Source organism: Ambystoma mexicanum, chromosome 5q (genome assembly GCF_040938575.1).
Source record: "Ambystoma mexicanum isolate Mex_15411 chromosome 5q, UKY_AmexF1_1, whole genome shotgun sequence".
Taxonomy (NCBI): domain Eukaryota; kingdom Metazoa; phylum Chordata; class Amphibia; order Caudata; family Ambystomatidae; genus Ambystoma; species Ambystoma mexicanum.
This window is the reverse complement of record NC_090933.1, coordinates 1,367,736,015-1,367,762,356: the sequence shown is the minus strand read 5'-3', so window position 1 is coordinate 1,367,762,356 and position 26,342 is coordinate 1,367,736,015. Positions and strand designations below refer to the sequence as shown.

The window sequence follows — 26,342 nt, the reverse complement described above, 5'->3', positions numbered from 1 at the left end:
CATTCCCTCTTGAGATGGGCATGGCTGCTCAGCTCGCTACCAAAAACTGTGTGGTACAGACTTATACCGAAGGTTGGTTTTGCCTACGCCTGTGGTCATAGTTGTGTGTAGTGGTCCCAGCGGGTACTGTATGCAAACCTTGTCTAACACTGGTGGCAGCAGTGAGTATCAATTGTATGGTTGTTCCATTGAGAGTTCTGCTTTACTTTTGTTCGGATAGTAACCTTCACAATGCTAAACACCACTAGAAGGGCAATGTTATCATGCCTGATATGGATAACTACAGACAGGAGGCCCTGATCATTTTATCAGTAGATCAACTGAAGGAAATCTGTAAGGTCAGCAACCTCCCCGTTAAAGGAAAGAAAAATGAATTGATAGAAAGATTGTTGAAATTTCAAAGTTTGAGAAGTGGGTCTGTTACACCTACTCCTTCAGCAAATGTGGAAAATGTTGATGAGGATGATACTGATTCAGAGTCTAACTCTCATGTTATTGAGGAGTAAGAATTGTTGGAGGAGTCTCATGATGTGAGCCCCTCTGCACCTCAACAAGCTCTAAGGCCTCAACCTTTAGCCACAGGCACCCTACGAGGTCCTGTACTGAGTCCAGAATTTGTCTTTCGTGAAAGAAATGAGACTTGAGTTAGAGTTCAAAGGGCTCCAAATGCAGACTGAAAGTAAACATCAAGAAATCAAACTCAGAGAAATGGAAATGCATCATGCTCTTGAAATTAAGAAATTGTCTCTTGAGTGTGGATCTCTCCCAGAGTCTTCTAGGTCTTCCAGTCCTAAGAGACCTTGCATGCCTAAATAAGCTGTGAGTATGTATGAGGTAAAGCTTGATGTTTTGGATTGGTTGGATGCTTTTCAGTATAACTATGAGATCCAGGGTTTCACAGGAAATCAACTGATTCCTTGGCTTTTGTCTGGGCTCCCACAGGTTGCAATTGATGCTGTAATGGAGGTGGGGAGAATGAACATGTGAAGCTGGCTTTGATAGCTAAATTAGGGACAATTCCTTCCCAGTACCTTAAGAGGTTTAGGAGCCCCCGAAAGCATGATGGTACCCCTTGGGCTACCTGGGTGTGTGAAGGTATGAAGAACTTAGATGGTGGGGTTAAGGGTTACAGAGTTAACACTTATGAAGGTATGCACAAACTGTTTATGTTAGAATCTATCTATGATGCCTGCTCTCCTGAGCTGAGACAGCACTTGGCTAATGCTAAGGAAATTGATCCAAAGAAGTTAGCAATGGCTGCTGACTTGTGGATTGCCAACAGGGCTACTCACATGGATTCTGGGGCCACTCAGAAGAAGGATGAGGGAAAGCAGCACAAGAAAGATAACAAAGAGAATTCCAATATCTCCAATCCAAAAGAGGGCCACAAACATAAGAAGGGTAAGCCCCCTGGGAAACCGAATCAGACTAATGAAACCTCTGGTGCTAATCCAGAGTGAGGTTATGTCAAACCCCCATCCATCAAAACCTTTGGAAAGTGTTTTGCTTGTGGGTCAACTGACCATGTGAAAGGGGAACCCAGATGTAAGGGTAAACCTTCATAGATCCACACTGTCTCTTTAGCCTTCTCCCCATAGGAAGACGTACAAATGGCAAGTGGAAACTTTCACCTATTGGCTGAGGAACCCGTGAAAGTCTCAGCCAGTGTTCCTTTCGTGTCCCTGGGTCTGTGGGAAGAACGGAACTTAGAAGTCTATAATTCCATCTCAGACAATACTAAAGAGTATTACAAAGACGGTGTACTTGTGAATGGTCAGGAGAACCCTGCTATCAGAGACACTGGGGCCAGCATTACTGTAGTGATGCATCTTTTTTAAAGGTAGAGGTTGTTGCTAATGCAACCAAATATCTCACTAAGTTTGCTGGAGGCCCTGTCCAAATGCGTCCACAGTTACCAGCTCTCATCCAGTGAAATGACATGACTGTCAAGATACCTGGTAGTGTGCAGAGGTAAGTACCTGGGAGAGTCCTGATGTGGAATGACTTAAAAACTCTTGGAGTTGTATCAAGCACCCCCAAGCCTCCCAGCAAAAGAAAACAGGAGCAGACTAGGAAGGCCAGAGAGAGAACCTTAAGGGGCTCTCCAGAGGAGATTATAGAGGAAACTATACCTCCCAGTCCACAGGACTTACTGACTGCGATTTCCAAGAAAAAGGAGGAGACGAGGAAACCTAAAACCTCAAAGAAGAAGCCAGCCAGCACTCCTGTGCTACCCACAAGGACATCCCTGAGAGAACTGTCCAAAATTACACCTGTGACTCCTCCACCTGTTGAGACTGCAGAGGAATCAGAGCTGGAAGAAGACCTTGCCCCTGTTTGAGTTCTGGATCCTGCAGACCATCCTGAGCTGTAGTCTTTACTGGCAGAATGTGGTCCCTGTAGGGCAGACTTCAGCAGAGGTCAAAGAGAGTGTTCTATTCTTGAAGGTCTTCACCAACGGGCATCTTCCCAGCTGGACAGGCAAGAGCCAGGGAACCATATGTTGTACTGGGAAGATGGCCTCTTCTACAGTGAACCAACTGAGTCTATTCCAGGGGACTACAGAAGACTTGTAGTGCCTCTGGAAAGAAGACACCAGTTCCTACAGTTAGCCCATGAGATTCCTTTGGCTGGTCACTTAAGTTTTAAGAACACCAAGGAAATGCTTTCTCTCTATTTCTACTAGCCTAAATTGGGGTCTGATGTATATACATTATGTAGGAGTTGCCACACTTGTCAGACATCTGGTAAGAGTGGAGCCAAGAATGTGGTGGCCTTGGTGCCTCTCCCAGTGGTGGGAGTCCCTTTTGAGAGGGTAGGAATCAACATTGTTGGTCCCTTAGACCCTCCAACCTCTTCAAGCAATCAATTTATATTGGTTGTAGTAGACCATGCTACTAGGTATCCTGAAGCTATACCTACGAGGACTGTTACAGCTCAGGCTGTGGCTAAGGCCCTCCTTGGTATTTTTACCAGGGTTGGGTTTCCTAAGGAAGTCATCTCTGACAGGGGATCACATTTTATGTCCCACTACATGCAGGCCATGTGGACAAACTGTGGAGTAACTTACAAGTGCTCAACTGCCTACCACCCTCAAACCAATGAGTTGGTAGAGAGATGTAACCATACAATGAGGACATGATAGGTGCCTTAGAAGAACCCCTTCGAAGAAAGTGGGACCTTCTACTGCCATGCCTTCAATGTGCTTATAGAGAAGTCACTCAGGAGGGAGCTGGATTTAGTCCCTTTGAACTTCTCTATTGTTATCCAGGTAGAGGCCCATTGGCCCTAATTAAGGAGGGCTTGGAGAGTACTCCTTCTCCCAATCCAGTGAGAGTCACTGACTATGTGACATGATGACAGAAGCAGCTGATAACTTGAAAGCAGGTCAGGCTCTGGTAAAGCATTGGCATGACCAAAAGGCCAACACGGTTGAGTTTACTCAAGACCAGCAAGTTCTAGTTATGGTACCTACAAGGCAGAGGGCCTTACAGGACAAATTGATAGGACCCTTCAAGGTTGTGGGAAAACTTGGAGAGGTCAATTACTTGGTGGACTTAGGCAATCCTAAGGAGACCCCCAGCGTCTTTCACACCAACCGTCAAAAAGCCTATGTCTCAAGACCAGAAGTGTGAGCTTTGCTTCTAGCTTCAGCTCAAGAGGAGGAATAGAGTGAACCTCTACCTGATCTTCTCGGGGGACAACCTTTAGATGAGAACATAGATGGAGTTTACCTCTCTTCTAATCTGATACTGGAACAACAAGAGGAGTGCAAGTTTCTGTTAAATCAGTTTGCCCCTCTGTTTTCGCTATCACCAGGCTTGGCCACTTGTGGCCCAGCATGATATTCACACTGGTGAATGTTTACCTGTTAAAGCAGAGCTTTCAGGATGTCAGACCATGTACGAACCCACATAAAGGAGGAGGTCAACCAGATGCTTGATCTCAGGGTAATAGAACCATCTACCAGTCCATCGTCTAGTCCAGTTGTGCTAGTGCCAAAGGCAGGATCCAGGGAGTTGAGATTCTGTGTGGACTATAGAGCTCCAAATGCAGTCACAAAGACTGATGCCCATATTTTACCTAGGACAGATGAACTGTTGGACAAACTTGGTTCAGCCAATTACCTTAGTATATTTGACCTAACGTCAGGCTATTGGCAAATAGCCCTGACAGACCATGACAAGAAGAAAACTGCATTTCCGTCCCCAGCAGGCCTCTACCAGTTTAAGGTAATTCCTTTTGGACCAAAAAACGCACCTTCTACATGGATGGGATGAAGAACTTCTGCATGGCATACTTGGTTGACATTGCAGTGTTCAGCTCTACTAGGAAAGAACATGTTGACCACTTAGGATATGTTTTGCAGGCTCTTGAGCAAGCCCATCTGACCATAAAGGCAAGCAATTGTCAAATGGGTCAGAGCAAAGTGGTCTACCTTGGACATGAGGTAGGAGGAGGTGAAACAAGGTCATTGCCTAGCAAAGTACAAGCTGTACAAGAATGGGCCAACCCTACTACTCAATTCCAAGTGAGAGCCTTTTTAGGTATCACAGGTTATTATAGGAACGTCATAGAGAACTATAGGTCCATAGCTTCTCCCTTGCATGTGATCTCCTCACCCAAATCCCCTAAAAGGTCAGGTGGAATGAGGAGTGCACTAAGGCTTTTGAAGGACTTAAGAAAACCCTTTGTCAAGCTCCAGTCTTAAGAGCTCCTGACTGTGTCCGGCCCTTCATTGTGCAAACAGATGCTTCTCCTGAGTGTGGGTGTAGTTTTGAGTCAGCTGGATAGGAAAGGCAGGGAATACACCATCTGCTTCATCAGTAGGAAGCTGAAGGAACCTGAGACAAGGTGGGCAACCGTAGAACGTGATTATTTTGCTATTGTGTGCAAGGGGAGTAAGAACAACAGTTAAGCAAAACTGAAGCTCGGTCTACGGAAGAGATCCCTGCCACGAGAAGGTACTGCCCTGCACAGGCTCAATTGGAACTAAAGGCAGCACCTCCCCACTGATAAAAACAAAGTAGACTAATAGCCTCTTTGTATCTGGAAATAGGAATACAGTGCTATGCCTATGGGAAGCGAGGGCATACAGCTAGATATCACCCCCATCAGCAGAAAGAGGGACACTTGGAGATGGGACTCCTGAATTCCGGATGCCAGTAACAGTCTCTACAGGACCCAGAATATGATCCAGTGACACCACCAACTGACCTGGAGAACCTTCTGGATAGATTCTCAGAAGAGGAGGGCACATGCCACCAATCATGAACAGTATACAGTAATGCAGAGGTGGACCAACAATTCAGCCAGGGAAAGTGCTGCAGGACCCAGAGAACAAACAACTGGTGTCCGGACCCAGGGAACAAACAACTGGTGTCCCTGGAAGACTCAATACTGGTTCATTGTCTCATATGATCTCTGTCCATGGGGACATGGACCTATATCCCCAGGCACATTTAAAGGAACGGATATTGGCCCAAGCTCTGACAGTAGACATGATAGTGATTCCTGTGCTGCCTCAAGAGGTTCTCCTTCGGACAGGTTTGCCCCTATTCCACCAGTGCCTGGAAATCCTACAGAGCCAGAAATAGTGAAAGCTCCAAACCCCATAAACCCACAGTCAACTAGAGAACTTGCGAAAGAGAGTGGTTAGGGAGGCTCAAAAGATAGTGTGATGGTATGTGAGAGAGTCTGGAATTGGAACTGACAAATGGGGGACCCAACCATAATATCCCCTCATCCTCATGTGTATTTAATGTTGATGTTGATACCACCCTCTGTCACCTGATACCTCCCAGTATTTGTTCCACAGAGAATTTTCTCTCTTGTATATTAGGACCACAAGGACCAGAATCCCTTGCAGATGCAAAAGAAAAACCAAGCAGCAAAAGAGAAATGTTGCTCACTACACAGTCTGCACAAACTGGTCAAGAATCAATCCCCATTTTAGCATCAACTTTTCCTGGCAAAAGAAAGATTAATTGTGATACACATAGCATGAAATGAAAGTGCAGATACTTAAGAAAGACCTGTGCAAGGCAAGGGGGTGGGGCTAAGAGGGTTTTTAAAGCTTTCCATCTTTGTAACCCAGCCCCAGGCACAATGACAGGCACAGATTGGTCCACAGAGTGAGGTGAGCACTGGAACAAATGGAAAATGTGAATAGAACCAGGAAGAGAGCAGAGTAAAACGAGAATGACAGATGCGGGTTGGATGGTTGAGGTCAGGAGGGATGGAGGCAGACAGAGAGACCAGGCAGAGGTTGGGCGGTCAAGTGGAATGCTAACCAGTTGTTGGTAGCATTGGTGCTGTACGCAAGTGAGCTGTTGGTTGTGAGAGAGCAGTACCAAGTGAGCACATTTTGTGGAGGGTGTGTGTTTAACAGTGATCGGGGAAGAGAGAACCAAAGATGAGAGTGAGAGTGCAAGGGAATTAAAAGAGAGTGAATGGCCATAAGGTGTGGAGGAGTTCATGGTCGTAGTGGGGCTAGTGGTGAGGGCAGAGTAAAGCAATAGAGGACATTAATATTTAGGAAGAGAGTGTGTAATACTAATTAGGGCTCCTGTGCATAGATGAGAGGAGAAAAAATAAACGAGAAGCAGAGAGGTGACTGAGAAGGCTGATGAGAGAGGAGAGGAACAAGGAAAAAAGAAAGGATTAGGATTAATAGATTGGAAAGGAGAGAGTAGTTGGGGAGAGTAAAAGTAGAGAGGATCAGGATAGGAGAGAAAGGGAGTGACTGAGGGAGAATGTGAGCCAGAGTATATGACATCATTCCTGTTGAGTTGCTTTGGTATAGTTAGGTTAGCATACCCCTGTAAGAGCCCCAGAGGAAGCCACATAGACAAAGCATTTGCTTTTAGCCCTGCCATATAGCCAGACCTTGATAGTAGGTCTTGCAGATATCTTATTGGAAACCCTTGATCTTATTGATGCCAGGGTTAGGATGGATGGACCACATGGGAGACCGGGAGAAGGAAGGTCATGGCTGAACCCTGCCCGCAATAATATCAACATCAAACCCACTCATTTCTATTATTTGCGAATGAAATATCCTTGAGACATCCTTCACAGTATGGGAGTTTAGGAGTCATTGGTGATATGTGATGTCATTCTGGGATACATCATGCCCCAATACAGAGGCTTCCCACACAAAGAAAATGGGTGGGAGTTCAGAGCAGTGGTGCATGATTCATGGGTGACCGCAGCCACTGAAATGGGTGGCAGTCCAGAGCAGAGGTGCATGATTCATGAGCGACTGCAGCCACTGAAATGGGTGGGAATCCAGAGAAGAAGTGCATGATTCATGGGTGCAGGGAGAATTCTCCAGAATGGCTAATTTCCCATACCCACTGAGTCCCTCAGCAGCTTTGCTGAATTTCTAGGATTTTGTTTTTCACCTGGTTAGAGTGTGCACCTTTTTTCCCACTCTTACATGTGTTTTGCTGTGTGTTGTACATATTAGTGTTCATAGATATGGAGTCTCACCAATTCCATAGGCATCATCATTTTACTGTATGTCACACAGCACCCTTAGTGTATGACACAGGGTTGTATTTTTCTGACTTCCCACTTTAAACTTCATTTTCCGGGACTGACTACTGTCTCCCAGAACATGTAAAGTTGCCATTGACTTTACTAGTCTTCTTAAATTTTACAGACCCAGTACAAACTATCATTCATAGAGTACCGAAAGGGTTAATAGTTATCCCTTTTTGTCTGTTTCTCATGGAACATTATTTCGTTCCCCTTTGTCTAAGATTTGGCTGGTGACAGTGGTATCTACCCTTTTCTTTCTACCACAAGCTATGAAAATAGCCTGAGTATAGTTAGAGGCTATGGTGGTAACCTCAAACTCTAAACCTGCTGGACCCCTTTTATTTTTATTCAGTTCCGGCTGGGTTTATTTGCCATTTCTTTTTGTAAAGGTCTTTCTCGTGTTTTACTCTGCACGCCAAACCAGATTTTGTTTCTTTGCTCACCGTCCTTTGGTGGGCTTCTGCCCAGAAGCCCTCCTTAGGCGCCTGAGTGTCTGGGTGGGCTGAATGTGATGGAGGGGTTTTAGACCCCCTTCACAGGGTCTCCTTGGAGACCCAAGTCGCATTAAGGGTTGATTGGCTAGGTGACTGTCCGGCCAGGAAACCCACCACGCTGTGTGATTGACAGCCAGGCTGTGTGAATGGAGCATTTGGTTCATAAAAAGCTGGTCTCTGGGACTGGAAGGCAGAGTCGACACTGGATCTAGAGAGCCAACGAGAAGCTGAAGGAAGATGAGTGCTGCAACACTTGGAAATCCCGGTGAAGCCCTGCTGCAGGTCCGAAACACCTGAAACTTCGATGACAGAGGAGACCTGCAAAGAGTCTTCTCTCCTTGAGCTTGGTGGGACCAACCAGCTCAAAAAGCCCTTGGACATCCTCTTCAGCCTGGTCGAATTTGCTGTGCTACAGGAAACAGGATAGCCAGTGAGAGAGAGTCCCTTTGTTCTTTTAAGGAGTGTACCTTTTATTCAACGCTTTGCTCTGCTGTTGGTTTCTTCCCTGGGCAGTCCAGGACCCTCCAGTCTTCCTCTTTCTTGTCAGTCCGACAGTCGCTTCAGGAACCGTGAGCCTGCAGGAACTTCCAGGAACTACCGCCTCAGCTACAGCATTATTCTTCATGTAAGGTACTGTTCAAATCCGGTCGTTCGTTCCATCCAACCGCAGTGAAAGTGTTTTAAATCTTTCGCATCTCCAAAGACTTGTCCTTCTCTACTGTGTTGAATTACTTTTCCTTCGACCAACTTCGTTTTGAACTCTTGGCAAAGACTTAACTGCAAACTACATTGAACTGTGTGATCTTCTGCAAAGACTCTGAACCTTTAACATTGGCCCAGGCCTATTGATTTGAATCCTAGTTGTAATAATCCTTTTCTAGATTGCGCTGCCTATCACTTGTTGGTGTTGTTGATTCTTGATAAACTTGTTCTTTCCCTCCCTTTTTAAATTGCTGGAGTGCCATTTTGCTAAGACTTCATTTTGAGCTTAACTTGTCCAGAATTGATTGGGTGTGGTGTTGTGTATTAAGGCAGTGATTTTCTTCTGCTTTATATTGGTGAACTGTTTTATAACTGATGGTGTAAATAAATGTATATTCTTTTACTCAGAAACCTTGAGTCAGTGTTTGTTTTAATCATAGTAATTGCTGTCATTTGTGTAACTTCTGGTACTGCTCACTTTACTCTTGAGATAAGTCTGGCTGCTTGGCCATCACACCACTTTACTGTGTAGTACAGGCTTGTACCAAAGGTGAAATTGTACCGACATTTGTAGTCTTAATTGTGTATGGTGTTCCCAAAGGGTGCTGCATATAATTCTGCCTAACAATGGGGACTGCAGCCGCTGAAATGGGTGGTAGTCCAGAGCAGAGGAGCATGATTCATAGGTGACTACAGCCACTGAAATGGGTGGGAGTCCGGAGCGGAGGTGCATAATTCATGGGTGACTGCAGCCACTGAAATGGGTGGGAGTTCAGAGCAGTCGTGCATGATTCATGGGTGACCGCAGCCACTGAAATGGGTGGGAGTCCAGAGCAGAGGTGCATGATTCATGGGTGACCGCAGCCACTGAAATGGGTGGGAGTCCAGAGCCGAGGTGCATGATTCATGGGTGACCGCAGCCACTAAAATGGGTGGCAGTCCAGAGCAGAGGTGCATGATTCATGGGTGACCGCAGCCACTGAAATGGGTGGGAGTCCAGAGCAGAGGTGCATGATTCATGGGTGACCGCAGCCACTGAAATGGGTGGGAGTCCAGAGCAGAGGTGCATGATTCATGGGTGACCACAGCCACTGAAATGGGTGGGAGTCCAGAGCAGAGGTGCATGATTCATGGGTGACCGCAGCCACTGAAATGGGTGGGAGTCCAGAGCAGAGGTGCATGATTCATGGGTGACCGCAGCCACTGAAATGGGTGGGAGTCCAGAGCAGAGGTGCATGATTCATGGGTGACCGCAGCCACTGAAATGGGTGGGAGTCCAGAGCAGAGGTGCATGATTCATGGTTGACCGCAGCCACTGAGATGGGTGGGAGTCTGGAGCTGAGGTGCATGATTCATGGATGACTGCAGCCACTGAAATGGGTGGGAGTCCGAGTAGATGTGCATGATTCATGGGTGACTGCAGCCACTAAAATGGGTGGGAGTCCAGAGCAGAGGTGCATGATTCATGGGTAACCGCATCCACTGAAATGGGTGGGAGTCCATAGCCGAGGTGCATGATTAATGGTGAACGCAGCCACTGAAATGGGTGTGAGACCGGAGCAGAGGTGCATGATTCATGGGTGATCACAGCCACTGAAATGGGTTGGAGGCCAGAGCAGAGGTGCATGATTCATGGGTGACCACAGCCCCTGAAATGGGTGGGGGTCCAGAGCTGAGGTGCATGATTCATGGGTGTCCGAAAAGGGTGGGAGTCAAGAGCAGAGGTGCATGATTCATGGGTGACCACAGCCACTGAAATGGGTTGGAGGCTGGAGCAGAGGTGCATGATTCATGAGTGACCACAGCCCCTGAAATGGGTGGGGGTCCAAAGCAGATGTGCATTATTCTTGGGTGACCGCAGCCACTGAAATGGGTGGGAGTCCAGAGCAAAGGTGCATGATTCATGGGTGACCGCAGCCACTGAAATGGGTGGAGTCCGTGTTAGGGAGAATTCTCAAGAATGTACTAATTTCCCTTACCTTTTGAGACCCCCAGTAACTTTGCTGGATTTCTAGGATTTTAATTTTTACCTGGAAAGAGTGTGAGCCCTTTTTCCCATTCTTTCATGTATTTTTATGTGTGTTTTACTTTTGTGTTCTTTGTATATGGAGTTTTAAAACTTCTCCATAGGCATCATCTTTTTCTTGCATGTCACACAGCACCTTCAGTTCAGTGGCACAGGGATGTCTGTCAGACTTCCCAAGGTTTAAAAACCTTCTCTGGGACTGACTACCATCTCCCAGAACATTTAAAGTTAAATTGACTTTACTAGTCTTTTTAAATGAGGACGGTGATTCGTAACCTGCCACCGAACAAAGCACCAGGCCCAGATGGCTACACTGCGATGTTCTATAAAACCTTTGCAACCGAGCCAATACCGCATCTGACATACCTTTTCAATACATTTAGGTGAACAGGGAAAATAACCCCGTCGATGGAGGAGGCTAGGCTGACCCTTATGTTGAAACCGAATAAGGATCCTGAAGAGAGGACATCTTATAGGCCCATAGCGTTAATATTGATGCCAAGATATTTACGAACATTTTGGCCAACAGGCTGGAGGGTCTTCTCCCAGATTTGGTCCATCCGGATCAAGCTGGTTTTATAAGAGGCCGACAGACGGTGGACAATATCGGGAGGGTGGCCCATTTGGTGGAGAAGGCTCAAAGAACAGACACTCCCGCGGTCCTCCTATCCCTGGACGCAGAAAGGGCATTTGACCACGTGGAGTGGCCCTTTTTGTTTAGGTCCATGCAGAGGATGGGCATTGGTGGGGCTTTTTTGCGAATGGTGCAGGCCAACTACCAGACACCAACTATGAGGATAGCAGGGAATGGGACAATCTCTAGGCCCTTTGGATTGAGTAGGGGAACTAAACAGGGTTGCCCCCTGTCCCCGATGCTTTTTGCAATCTACCTGGAACCTCTCCTGCAAGCAATAGGGAGGCGGAAGGGATACAGGGCATTCCATTTAGGGGGGAAGAACGCAAGGTGGCGGCATTCGCCGATGACATGCTGCGCACACTGTTTGAGCCGAGGGAATCCATCCAAGCAAGCTGAGCTCTGTTGGAGGACTTTGGAGCAGCTTCTGGCTTGAAGACAAATGTGGGGAAATCGGAACTGTTAAACTTGACCCTGAACTCGGGGAGTCAGGAAGCGTTGAAGTCGGCTACCCCATTTATATGGAGCCCAGGCGGCACTTGGTATCTCGGAGTGAACATTACGACAACCTTGGCAGGCTGGTCCCTAGCTAATTAACCCATATTGTTAAAAGACATAAAATCGGACTACCGCAGGTGGAGGGGCCTCCGTGTTTCGTGGCTGAGCAGGATGGCGTTGGTGAAAATGGTTACCCTGCCGTGTGTGCTGTATCTTTTCCAGGCAATACCCCAAGCGGTCCCTGAGAGCTTGTTCAAGGAATTGGGAACCTCAACTAGAGATTTTCTCATGGAAGGGAAGAAGGCGAGGGTTAGAAAACAGCTGATGATGGCTCCCAGACGGGAGAGGGGACCAGCACTTCTGAATTTTCAACAGTATTATGAAGCCACACAGCTACGTGTCATTAGAGATTGGCTTCGGGAAGGGGAAGCTCCACAAGATAAACAGTGGGTGAAAATGGATAGACTAGTGGCACATCGCAGTTTGGCGGAGGTGCTGTGGCTCCCAAAACAACATAGACCCCAGCATCTATACGAGTTCACTATAACGAAATTGATGGCAGAGAATTGGGATAAACTGGTGGGCAATAAAGGGATTACGAACTTCCCATCCCCCTTCACACCCTTGTTCGGCAATGGGGATTTCAGTTCTGGGCTGGAAGTAGGGTCATTCAGCCGATGTCAGGAGGGAGGCTGCAAGTGGCTGGGGGACCTGTTTCGGGGGGGGAGAGTTCTCTCGTTCAAGGAGTGTAAGAGGGACAATGGGATAAAGGAGGGGGAAAGGCTCCAATATGCACAATTTCGCCACTGGGTCTTGAACCCGGTGAACAAATAAGCAGCAACGAGAGAGAAGACGCGGTTTGAGAAATTCCTCCTATTCAACGATGAGTCCAGGGGGTAAATAACTAACCTATATGAAATTCTGGACGAGGCAACCAGCAGGGGTCAATCGCAGTATATGCGGAGGTGGTATCAGATCCTAGGTAGGGAAATGGAGCGAGAAGAGTGGGAGAGGCTGTGGAGGGACATCCCCAGACTGGCAAAAGCATCCCAATTACAGGAAATCTGGTATACAGTATTATTCGGGTGGCATTATATACCAGCCCGTCTCCGGGAGATTTACCCTAGCACCTCGGGGAGTTGTTGGAGGGGATGTGGGCAGGAGGGCACGGCACAACACACCTGGTGGGATTATCCGAAAATTAGGCCTTTTTGGCACGAAGTGCGGGACGCTCACGAACAGGCGTTCTGGCTGGGGAACTGTAGGCCGCCAGTGGAAGTCCTCCTGGGAATCAGAGGGTGTACGGCTCAGGGGGAGCCTAGATCCCCAAGGGGAGCGAGGGTGATTCTCACAATTTCAGCTATGACAGTAATAGCGCAGAGATGGAGGAACATGGAGTTTCCCCTCTTGCAGGACTTAGTGCAGAAACTTTGGGATATTGTGGCACTCGAATGGGCAACGTATGCCATGAACAATAATGTGCCATCCTTTCGCAAGGGACTGGGAAGAAACTCTGGTATTTCTCAAGGGGGATTTTCAAATTGGGTGGCGCCCTCAGCATCTGCGACTACTGGATATGTAGTAAGTATCAATGACTGGCCGGTGGACGTAACGGTCAAAGGACAAAGCCAAGCTGCCACCGGGAGGTGGTGGGGGGGTTGGAAAATTGGGAGACCTATTGTTCTTGTTACAAAACTGTTAACTTTGGCGATTGGTCCTTGGGGAAATGGACCAGGAACACAGTGACGCTGCCTTCAAGTGGGCGGGAGTTGGGAACTATAAGTTTGTTGTTGTTAAACCAATAAAAGGATGTTTAAAAAAAAAGACTACAGGTGTAAGCACAATCTCACCTTTGGTATAAGTCTGTACTACACAGTTTTGTGGTAGCAGGACTGAGCAGCCAGTCTTATCTCAAGAGGGATGTGAGAAGTACAAGGTGTTACACAAAGGACTTGCAATCACAGTGGTTCAAACAGACACTTACTCAAGGTTTCTTTGTAAAACAATATTAATTTTTTTACGCACTCATTCGAAAATATTCCACTAGAAATAAGCAGCTCGAAATCACACTATAATACATTCCAGTACCCAAACCAATACATTTCTGAACAAGTTAGGCTCTCCAGAAGTGAGAGCAAAATGGCATTTCTGTAACTTTAAATGGGAGTAAAAGACACAGGTTATAAGAATTAAACACACATGCTTTCTTAGGCAGGGCAAATAGTTTCAGTTCACTACAAGAGGCAGTTGAATTCAATAGGTCGGGCCTAAGTCAATGGATCAGTGTCTTGGATAGGATAGCACAGTTCTGGTAGTAAACGGTTAAGTCTTTGCCAATTTTCTTAGAAGTAGTTTGCATAAAAAAGAGTTATATGTCGGATTAGGCGCAAACAAGACTCCAAAGTTGGGAAAGTTTCACAAACTTTCACCGCGGCAAAGAGGATTTCTCAACCGCCTTTGCACAGTACCTTGGTAATGAAGAAAAGCTGTAGCTGAGGCATTTGTTCCTGGCAGTTCCTGGAGATCTCGCTATTCCTGGGCCTCAATTGTGGGGACTAGAAGGAGGACATCGGGAGGTTCCTACACTGCACGGGGAAGGATCCACAAGCTTGGCAAAATGTTGGTTTAAGGTGTGAGTGTCTTAAAGTCCACAAACTGGTATCCTTCTCACAGGCTATCCTGTTTTCAACAGAACTCTGAAGAAAATTCGACCAGTGTGGAGATGGTTTCCAGGTGGCTTGCGAGTTGGTTTTTCCCACCAGCTCAAAGGAAGAAGTCGTCCTTGAAGGGGCTTCTCTGTCGAGCAAATTCAGACTATTCAGACCTGCAGCAGGGCTTCATCGGGCAAACCAATGGTCCAGGAGTTGCAGCAGTCTTCTTCCTTCAGCTCATCTTTGGTTCTTTCGTTCCAGTGGTCGACTCTGTCTTCCAAGTCCCAGAGACCTGCCTTTTAAACAGTTTTCTCCCATTCATTCCAGCCTAGCTGCCACTCACCCAACAGGGTGGCTGTCCTTGCTGGACAGTCAGCCAGCAAATCATGCCAAAGTGCATTCAGGTCTCCTAGGAGACTAAGCACAGGGAGTTTCGGACACCTTCCTCACTTCCTGTCCACTCCACACACTTAGGCGCCAGAGGCAGTCTTCAGGACTGAAGACCCCCAAAGGCAAACAAACAAAGGGACCAAACCTGGTTTGGCACGGATAGACAAACACTAGAAGGACCTTTCTAAAAAGAAATGGCAAACAAAGTCGATCGTAACCTGTTTTTACAGAGGGGGCTCAGACGCAATCTTGAAAAACATGGGTCCGTTGGATTTTAGCTACTGTAGCATTTAAATGGGTCGTGTTCGGGAAAATCATGGCAATACCACTGCCACCAGCCATTCTGAGAGGGTAGCATTTGAGTACTACATGAGTTTTCTAGGCATAGGGAATACTATGTATTCCCTCCAACACTCTGCTGTAAGGCAGGGTGTGCTGGATCTATCAATTTAAACAGACTGGCAAAGTCAATTTAACTTTACATTCTTTGGGCGACATTAGTCAGTCCCAGAGAAGGTATTTAAACCTTGGGAAGTCTGAAAGGCATCCCTGTGCCACTCTACTGAGGGGGCTGTGTGACACACAAAAAAAGTTGATGCCTCTGGAGTTGCCTAAAACTCCATATCCAAAGAACATAAAAGTAAAAACACATTAAAAATTAAAACTTCAAAGTCCCAAAGTTAAGCAAAAGAGCTGGAGTGCTCTAAGTTAGAGAGGATTAGCACATTTATGAGAATTCTCCCTAACAGAGTGCTAGAGCCATCCCACAGCCCCTGGACTAGCCCAATGGTACTGGTCCCTAAAAAGACCAGTAGTGGGAAAACTGAAGTATTGGGACATCCCCTCCACAGAGATGCAGGCAAGAGCCTTTTTAAGTCCCACCAGGTACTACTGGTCATTCATCAGAAGGTATGGGACCATTGCCATGCCCCTGAAAGATGCAACGTCCAAAAGAATGCCAAAGACGGTAACTTGGACCCCCCGTCAAACATCCTTTCAGGATTTAAAGGATGGACTGTGCATGGCCAAAGTTCTGAAAGTGCCAGACTATGGTCAGGAATTCATTATTCACCCAGACACCTGTGATTTTGGGATTGGAGCAGTGTTCACGCAGCTGAACTCTGAAGGGGTAGAGCAATGTGTCACCTGCATTAGCAGCCGGTTGACAAAAAGGGAAAGGAACTGGGCTGTCATAGAAAAAGAGATGTATACGGTCATGTGGGCCATAAAGAAAACCTACATCTTTGGGTCTCACTATATGATCCAGTCGTACCACAGGCCTCTGCGATGGTTAATGGCCATGCAAAGGAGAACCCTAAGCTTTTGCGGTGGGCCATATCCCTACAGGGATTAGAAATTGACATCCAGCACAAGCCAGGCTCCCATCATGGAAATGCAGATGGCCTACATTTTGTACTTTCACTTTGATAATGAACCAGACCCTCAGTAGGGTGGTGGTTCACATGTTGGGGCTGGGGGGCATGTGAGGAATTTGACCATCCGCATAGGGAGAATGCGCTCACCTGGGCTTTTTGGATTTTTTAATAATTGAAAGGAATGATGTGAGAGCAACCTCCAAGAAATATGTGAGGCCATTCCACACACAGTCCATCTGCTTTGCGCACAAAATGTATAGTCACATGTACAATGGGAAGACACAGCCTACCGGTGATGTCTTCCAATATCATATTCAGCTGGAATGTGACAGTCCCGGGCACATCAAAGCATCTCAAGGAGCGGGAAGGCACACCTTCCTCCAGCACGGACAGCCTAATTTAAATATGAAAGGCCAAATGGATCTGATTTCCTTTGTCCTCCGGCTGGTGGCAGTGCATACTAATGAGAGATGATTGAAGAAGGCCTGAAGGGGCTTGGTTGCTGGAATAGAAAACAGGAAAGGTGGGGCTAACACCCCTTTGGTATGCAATGAGTCAACTTGAAGCTAGTTCCCACCCCTCTGTATGAAAGGCAGTGAAATGCATGTCTGGGTCCACTATTTACAGAACGCAAACACCTAAAGAGCTGACCCCTTTCAGAGGGTAGAAGTATGTAGTTTGGGGGAGACAGGAAGTCTTCTCCAGCACAAATTTCAAGGGAACCCTGTGCTTTAATCAAGAGTCACAGAGGGCTCAGTTAACCAGAGAGACATGTAACCCAGGTGTCAGTGGGTGGCCTTGGCCGTGTCTCCCCACCTAATTAGCCCAACCTCCATCATCACTCATGCCTTCTGCCATCCAGATTGTCTTTGACCTTGGCCTTGCAAAGTATCATTGCTCCTGAGAATAGAAGGGAGTATAGGCACATCCTTATCATACCGCAGGTCTGCATATTCACTCCTATTTTCATTCTCATCTCACGTGACTGGTCTGTTTTGCAGCATTTAATGAATTAATAAACTTGGCACTCATGTTTTTCTTCTCCTTGCATCTTAACAAGGGCTGATTCAGAATCTCACGTTCACTGTACTTCAAAGACCGATATCCATATTTGGCTTGCTTCAGCCTTTGACACCAGGCCAGACAGCCTTTCGTGATCTTCCTTAAAGCTTCAGCGTATTTTTTGCTGCGACACACACATACAGCTGTTAATCCCTCTTTCTCTGTGGGTTTGAGCTTAATAAAATTGTGATATCGAATATCCAGAATTCTATATAAAGGCGGCACCACCTGCAGCCTATTCACTACGTTTAGCCAGTCTCATGATTACTTGGTCTACTTGCGTTTCTGCATCTGTACAGTTATAAAACTGCTTGCATTTTCTGCAGTGCTCTTTGCACGTGCAATCTCCAATCCGTACGTGAAAGCTTACTCAATTCTTTACTTCTTCAGTTTCTATAAGGTGCATGTGTTTTCTTCTTCGAGGACTCCTCTCAGTGCATCACGCTTGCTTCTTGTGATATGATATGATATGATATGATATGGTATTTGTAACGTGCCTATACACAAGTGTTTCAAGGCGCGACGAGGCAGGGAGGGAGGGAAACAAGGGGAAGACAGACAAACGATCCTACTAGGCCAGGTGTCATTCAGATCGCGCAAGTGCAGAGGTAAGGGGAAAAGGAGGAAGTGCAGGGGGAGGAGGTGGGGGGGAAGTGCAGTACAAGGTAAGTAGCGTAAAAAATAATAAATAATAAATAATAAATAAAAAGGGCCAGCTGGTGGCAAGTGCGAGGTAAGTGCAGAGCAAGTGCTGGGAAGGGGGCTGTAGGGATACAGTGACAGTCCCACAGTGCAGGGGGAGCCAGGGAGGCAGTGCAAGTGGAGAGTGGCTGGGCCCTGGACCAAGGTTGCTGAGAGTGGCCCAGATGCAGGTTTAATGCTGAATTCAGTGGGGAGTTAAGCAGGATTAGCAGGGGAGAGGGAGAGAGAAGGCAGAAGCGAAGAGGAAGGTTTTGAGGTGCTTCCGGAACCGGAGACGGTTCTCCTCAAGTTTCAGGGAGGCAGGAAGGCTGTTCCAGAGGGAGGCCCCTGCTGTGGAGAGAGATCTACCCCCAGCTCGTTGCTTCGAGAAGCGGCTGACCATGAGGGAGTTGAAGACGGATGAGCGAAGGGCTCGTGAAGGAAGATATTTAGGAAGAGAGAGTTGAAGGTATTTAGGTCCCAGGCCCCAGAAGGCCTTGTGGACAATGCAGAGGGTTTTGAACTTAATCCTCGCAGCCACTGGGAGCCAGTGAAGAGATTTCAGTCCTGGAGAGATACGGTCCCTGGGCTTGAGGCCAAGGACAAGTCTCGCAGTTCTGTTCTGGATAAGTTGCAGAGGGCGGAGAGTGGAGGCAGGCAGATTAAGATAGAGGCTGTTACAGTAGTCCAGCCTAGAGAGAACCAGGGCTCGGGAGACAGTGAGCTTCTGGGGGAAGGAGAGGAAGGGAAGAATACCTCTGAGGAGGTGCAGCTGGTAGTGTGACTTCTTAGAGACGTCAGATATATGAGGAGAGAAGGAGAGTGTGGAGTCGAAGATGACCCCGAGGTTTTTAGCCTTGCAGGTAGGGGCAGGAAGGGGGCCAAGGGAGGCCGGCCAGAGAGCTGCAGGGAAGGAGGGAGTGGGTGTGCCGATGAGTAGAATCTCAGTCTTACTGGCATTGAGGCAGAGGTCATTGGCAGCACACCATTCCTGGTGACATCAGCAATATACTCTTTCATTCATTTTCAAAATGGGGATGGGACTTCCTGCAAAGGCATTCAGCAGCTTCTCAACAATGGCATTTTCTGACAAGTGCCCCCCCATCACTATCTCCCATCATGTCCATGCCAGCACTGGGCACATTGACATTCAACTGTGTTGTAAATGCAACTGTCAAGCCGCCACACATGCTAGGGGAAAAGTAATGCAAATGCACATGTGGCATTTGAATGTAAGATTATATCACAGGGGAACGGCCAGACGTCCATATTCACAGACAACACCACGGTCAACACATGGCACACCAGTCAGGTCTGGGACAGTGAGCAGGAGCCAATGAGGACCTGCAGGAAGGTGTGGAAAGGGAAGAAGCCTATGAGTGGGTACACCTGAAAGTGTGACTTCTGGTCAAGGTCCCTGAAGTGCAGTGAGATGGAGAGTGGATTGGGCGATGTGAACAAGGTCCACCAATCCACAAGTGGGTGAGGGGAGTGGCCACATGGAGTGGGCATACACTGTGGGAGGGTAATAGGGAACATGCACCACAATGAGTATGCTCTCTGTGGAACTGGAATTGAGTCAACGTGTATGTGGTCTGCGGACACTAATGCAACTACGCTCATTGAACATGCCAATGTGCATTGACACACAGCAAAGATATGCATTGTGACAAGGAAACCCATGGGAGCAGGGGAAAAAAGGAACATGCATCCCTGCATGACATGGCATGTAGGTGATACTTTGTGTGCTTGCACCGATCTAGCAGTGCAGATTGAAACGCAACAAGAATATATCAATGAATGCTACTTGTAGGTGTCACATGTTTCCCAAGTACAGGGGGAGTACCCTGTGGGTGATGTGTTCTGTCACACAGATATCTGCCACAAATGACTGCCACACAGTCTACACCTAGATTGATGGCCAATTGACATGAGTCTGTATGTCACAGGACATGCTTTACCCAGGGCTGTCATACAAATGTGGCCAGATGTCCCAATACACAATTGATACGGGTGATGCATCACTGCGTCACTGGCAAAACACATGAGGCGCAATTACGGACACTTACCTGATGTGTCCTCATAATTCTCCAGGCCTCCCACACCTTGCACCTTCTCAGTGAGGATGCATTGGTTCATGGCCTCTTCATGCAGTGTCAGCTGCTCCTCCTCTGCTGGCACCCCTCCAGTTCCCAGTGCAGCAGTCAGGTTGACACTCAGCTTGTGCTTGGTGCAACGGGTGAGATCATTCCAGCATTTGATGACCTGTTCCACTGTGCACATCTCCACCCCAAGGCTTTTATCTGTTCCGTAACACACTGGCAATACACCATACGTTGAGCAACTATACATTTGCTCCCCACATACAGGCACGTCACGATGGTGATCGGTCACATAGTCAATCAGGATCTGGAGCTCCTCATCAGAGAATTTCTTCTTCCTGTGCGGAACAGTGTCATGTGTCGTGTCTTAGGGTTGAGCCTCTCCCTGCTCTGCAGGGCGTCCCTTCCTGCCAAGAGGAGCAGTGGGGGTTGGAGCTACCTGTTGGAGCTGTCTGACTGGAACCACTTTGGCATCCAGGTGTCGGTCCATCTTTGGACTGAGGCCTGCCATGTCATCCTGGGGCTGGTACAGGTGTGTCACCACCACTTCCCCGACTACCTATGCTTAGGGAAGGAGTGTCACCAGCACTTCCCTGACCACCTGTGGCTGGGGAAGGTGTTTCACCAGCACTTCCCTGACCACCTGTGGCTGGGGCAGGTGTTTCACCACCATCACCCCCACCCAGAACCCCTCTGTCCCTTTTCCCTTTTGGGGCCTTTGCAACCATGTCACAGTTGTAACGGATGAATGGGAGGCACACCAAGTTATTGTCCTGAACAATGTGAGCCATGGAACAGTCTATGTAATGTACGACATAGATGTGTAGTCCAGCAAAGCTTAAATGTTTCCAAATGGGAAAAATAAGAGGTACGCTATATGCAGTAGGACCCAATAATACAAAAAGTGCATACGCAACACTAGGAAGCTTCCAAAAATTAAAAAAGATCAAAGTGATATGCAGTGGCACTCAATGAAAAAAAAAAAGTGCGTATGCGACACCTGGAAAGCTTCGGACAATGAAAAAAGATGTATGTGATTCACAGTGGCAACCACAAACAGAAAAAGTGCGGACATGACAGACCGCGTGCCTCAAAATAGAGGAAAGAAAAAATGCACGTATGCGCAGAGGTACAACCCCCCAACCCCACCAAAAACGTACACTACCTGAAGGGAATGGATTGCATAGCCCCCCTAAAATATGTGGAAATGACAATACTGTGTCTTCATTCCTTCGTGCACACAACCAGTGATGCGTTTACTCATTCTTATGTTTCCTTGTCAATGGCGTGAGCTACGTCGGTGCACTGCGTGCAGCTTTTGTCACGTAATTTATGCGCTAAATGCCTTTACTCTCTTTTCAGCTGCCTTTCGAGCTGCATACGGAAGTCCTACTCTCATTCCTCCATGCCACGTTACCTCCCCTCGCTGCCTCTAACATTGCAATCTACTGCCCACCTGCACTGCGTTGGGGGTGCCTGCTTTCCAGCCATTGTCTGTGCTCCCATCTCTGGCCCTGTGACCACCTTAGCTGTTGTGTTGAACTCCCACCTTCACATACCACCACCACTGCTCCACAGCCCATCTCCAGGGCCAGCCTACCCACCCACACCTGCCTTGGGGTTGCAATGTTCACACCATCTACCTCTGACCAGAGTGGCAACTCCATGGCAGCAAGGCAGAGGGCTCTGAACTTCACTGCCAGAGAAGTTGACATCCTGGTGGATAAGGTCCTGGAGAATTATGATGCCCTCTTCAACCCAGCGATGCAACACTGCGAGGAAGGATGCCTCCAGATCTGGGACAACATAACAGCTGCCATCAACGTGGAGGGAGTGGCAGTCCGCTGCTACAAGACCGTCCACAAGTGCTGGGGGGACCTCAAATCCAGGCCCCACATCTTGACTATGCATCACTCAAGTCTGGAGGTCACACGTGCATTTGGATGTTCGGCGTAGTCATGTTTGGGCATTGTAGTTGCGGGACTGTGACGCGATCGGTTATGACGCTGCTTGTGCACTCGAAGTGATGTGTGTGTATGCCAGGTGAATGTTCTTGGGGCTTTGGCATGCCACATGTGCCTGTGTAGTTGATGCATGTATGTGTTGCATGTGCACAGGATTGGTTGTGGCGGAGGCATGTTGTTTGATGTGATGGTGTGGAGAGGTGCCCAGGCAGGTGTCGGCATGGCCATGCTGTGAGTGGTGTAAGTATGGTTGGCCACTGGTGACATGATTCCACTGTGTGTCTTGCCCACAATGTGTCCACGGAATTGGGCCACCACCTCTGTGTTCACATGATTTAAGTGTGTGTACGTCATACCAGTTTTCTCCCTGACCACCCCTGTGCCCATGTGGCAAGTCTCCCATGGATGTGCATCAGGTTGCAGTTGGGTCACATTGACCTTCCCCTAGGGTCACGTGATACATTTTGGTATGTGTCTGTGCACTGGCCACATTGTGCTGCCTTTACATGTGGATGTGTCATGGAAGTGTTTTACATTGTGCCTGGGTTGTTGTGTCTGTTTGGATGAGGATTGCATGCCTATTTGTGTAGCTGTGGATGTTGCTGATTGTTCCATGGGCATGTCATGTTCCTGCAAATGTTATTGATGCCACACCAGTTTAGATGCAGTAGACTGATGCTTCTGTTCTGTGTCTCCTTTACCACGGTTGCTGCAGCTGATGTAGAGGGTGGAAGCAGTGCTGTGGAGCATGGATGCAGGGATTACGCCACCAGACTTAGGCACAGGCCCCAGCCACTCCCCTGTGACAGCTCATCTTTGGGAGTGATGTGGCTGAAGTAGTGCCTGTACCATCGGGAGTGGCTGCTGGGGGTAAGTCCAAGGAGGTGAAGGTGGCAGGGGACTCCTCAGCAGTGGTGGGACCGGGTGATGCATCAGGGTTGATGGAGGGGGAAGTGGTGACCGTGCCTAGCTAGGCACCAACAGGGGCACAGGTAATGAAGGGACATCAGGCACCACAGAGCAGTGAAGGTGCCGTACGCCACCGACGATAATCATCATGTTGGAAGGGCGTACCAAGGGAGCATGCACTGGTAACAGCGGCAGCAGGTGCCAAACAGGAGGAGGCGGTATGTTGCACGGCAGACCACCCAAAGGAGGCAAATAGAAAGTTTGAGGCAGTAGGATCAAGTGGGTTTGATGCACTCAATGGTTTCCATGTTCAGGAATTATAACTGGCAGCTGGTGGCAGAGAGGCAGCGGGCACAGGAAGCAAGGGTGATGGTGGCCAGGGCTGAGGTAGCGCTGCATCAGGTGAGGAGGTGGGCTGCCATCCTGGAGGCCACTTGCAGGGTGGAGAAGGACTCCAAATCACAGATGATGTCCAGCCAGCTAGCCCTCCAGAAAACAATTGAGGCCCACTTGATGGAGGAGGACATTGAGTGTGACTCAGCCCTGGTAGGCAGCTTGAGTGAGATTGGTGAGGAGGACTTGACCGCTGACTTTGTATATAATTATTTAGCTGTAGGTTTCATTTTTATTTATATGTTTTGCCTCAGACTTTGAAGACTTTCCTTCCCTGATTGTCCTGTATATTTTTATTTAGGCTTAGGGTTGTTTTGTAATTTCATCATTTCCCTCAGACTGCGTGGACCTGCATTTGCAGGCTTTTTTGTACATAGTTTTGTTTAATACATATTTCATTTTGTTCCATTCCATGCCTCATGCAGTTCATTTGTGTGTCTGCAACTTTGATAGTTCACATTTCAGCCAGTGCATCTCTACATTGCAAGTCATGTGTCTTGTGGCGTGCTTGTGTGGGTACTGTTGTTGCTGTAATGGTTGCGGAAAGAAGGATGCCTATGTACCTGATATGTGGGGTAAGTCCATTAGATGACTTGGGCTGCAGTATATGTTTTCATTTGCATTTACATGTGCAGCATCACTGTGTTTGGCATCAGTGTGGTTGGGGTGGAGGGAGATGGGCTCACTGTGGAGGGATGCCCTGGTCACATTACTTGCACATTTGTTTGTCATTGCTGTGTCAAACCCGTGTCACGCCCACACACCCACCAGCATGTGCAGTCACACACTGTCTGCTCTCATCTCTTGCATTTGCAAGCCATGTTTGCTCTTCCTGTATGGAAGCATGCATTTCCTGTCTCAGTGGGTCATGCACTCTCTGTCTGCCCTCCCATCACCCATGGGCCTGTGATGCTGTGGCCCCTGTCAGGGACTTTGCCATCACTTCCACCCTGGTCACTTGTGCTCAGGCTCTGATGTGTCTGGTCATTATTTGTTGATCTGGCCGATTAATGAATAGGTCTACTTCTGTCCTCGGCACACAATCAGTTGGTGTGCTTTGATGTCTTTGCAATGACCCATGGCCAACAGGCACATGCCACTTTCCATTGCATTCACTTGTCACATGTTGATGGGGTGGCCATGGTGTTGTTGATGCAATGTAGTGCTGTCTGCCTGGGGTGCTGCAGATTTCAGCCTGCCAGGGAATGACAGTTGATGCTCCGCTCCAGGACTGGTCTTCAGGCTTTCTGTTGATCGTGTTGGCAGTGGACATGTTGGGGGTGTGCTTCATGGTGGTGGCAGACCACACAGTTTCAGGTGAGTTACAGCCATACATTGAACTGCATGCGTGGGAGTCTGTCTGAGGGCTGCCTGTGATGGTGTTGGAGGTAAAGGGGCCTGGTGGGTGGTGTCTGCACTTGAGGGAGCTAACTGGGGTGGTGTTGGAGGTGATGGGAGCTGGTAAGCGTTGTTTGGACTTTGGAGGGCTCTCTGGGGGTAGTGTCGCAGGTGAGGGCACTGTGGGCAGGGGAGTGTACTATCAGGAGGCTGCCTGGGGTGGTCTCGGAGGTGAAGGGGTGGTGGCTGGACTTGAGGGGACTGCCTGGGTGGTATCGAAGGGGAAGGGGGCTGGTGGGTGTTTTGTCTTGGGAAGGATGCCTGGGGTTTTGTTAGAGGTGAAGGAGGCTGGTGGGCGGTGACTGGACTTGAGGGGGCTGCCTGGGGTAGTGTCAGAGGTGAAGGGGGCTGGTGGGTGGTGTTTGGACATGAGGGGGCTGCCTGGGATGGTGTTGGAGGTGAAGGGTGCTGGTGGGTGGTGTCTGGACTGAAGGGGATGCCTGGGCTGGTGTCAGAGGTGAAGAGGGCTGCCTGGGGTAGTGGCAGAGGTGATGGGAGCTGGTAGGCACTGTCTGGACTTTAGAGGGCTCTCTGGGGGTAGTGTCGTAGGTGAGTGCACTGTGGTCAGGGGAGTGTACTATCAGGGTGCTGCCTGAGGTAGTGTCAGAGGTGAAGGGGCTGGTGGGTGGTGTCTGACTTACGGGGATTGCCTGGGGTGGTCTCAGAGGTAAAGGGTGTGTTGTCTGGACTTGAGGGGACTGCCTGGGGTGGTATCGGAGGGGAAGGGGGCTGGTGGGTGGTGTCTGGACTTGAGGGGGATGCCTGGGGTAGTGTCAGAGGTGAAGGGGGCTGGTGGGTGGTGTTTGGACATGAGGGGGCTGCCTGGGATGGTGTTGGAGGTGAAGGGTGCTGGTGAGTGGTGTCTGGACTGAAGGAGATGCCTGGGCTGGTGTCAGAGGTGAAGAGGGCTTGTGTCTGGACTTGAGGGGGCTGCTTGGGGTGTTATCAGAGTTGAAGGGGGCTGGTGAGTGGTGTCTGGACTTGAGTGAGCTGCCTGGGGGTAGTTTTGGAGGTGAGGGCAGTGTGGGGAGGGGAGTGTACTATCTGGGTGTGCCTGAGGTAGTGTCCGAGGTGAAGGGGGATGGTGAGTGGTGTCTGGATTTGAGGGGGCTGCCTGGGGTGGTGTCAAAGGTGAAGGGGGCTGGTGGTTGGTGTCTAGGGTTGAGGGGGCTGCCTGGGGTGGCGTCAATGGTGAAGGGGGCTGGTGAGAGATCTCTGGACTTGAGGGGGCTGCCTGGGGTGGTGCCAGAGGGTAAGGTGGCTGGTGGATGGTGTCTGGACTTGAGGCAGCTATCTGTGTTAGAGCCATGGTGAGGGCAGTGTGGGGAGGGGAGTGTACTATCGGGGGGCTGCCTGGGGTAGTGTCGGAGATGAAGGGGGCTGGTGGGTGGTGTTCAGACTTGAGGGGGCTGCATGGGGTGGTGTCAGAGGTGAAGGGGGCTGGTGGGTCGTGTATGTATTTAAGGGGGCTATCTGGAGTAGTGTTGGAGGTGAAAGGGGCTGGTGGGTGGTGTGTG

General features: G+C 48.6%; 1 protein-coding gene across 1 annotated transcript; it reads left to right on the top strand.

The window, feature by feature from the left end:
- Positions 1 to 4,267: 4,267 nt before the first annotated feature.
- Positions 4,268 to 4,711, top strand: LOC138498431 (uncharacterized). The gene has a single exon (XM_069622187.1). It carries the CDS (start codon positions 4,268 to 4,270, stop codon positions 4,709 to 4,711), a length of 444 nt encoding a protein of 147 aa, XP_069478288.1.
- The last annotated feature ends 21,631 nt before the right edge of the window (positions 4,712 to 26,342 follow it).

Excerpts from the sequence above, each read along its gene's own strand:
- LOC138498431 (XM_069622187.1), top strand. The coding sequence starts at position 4,268 with ATGGATGGGATGAAGAACTTCTGCATGGCATACTTGGTTGACATTGCA.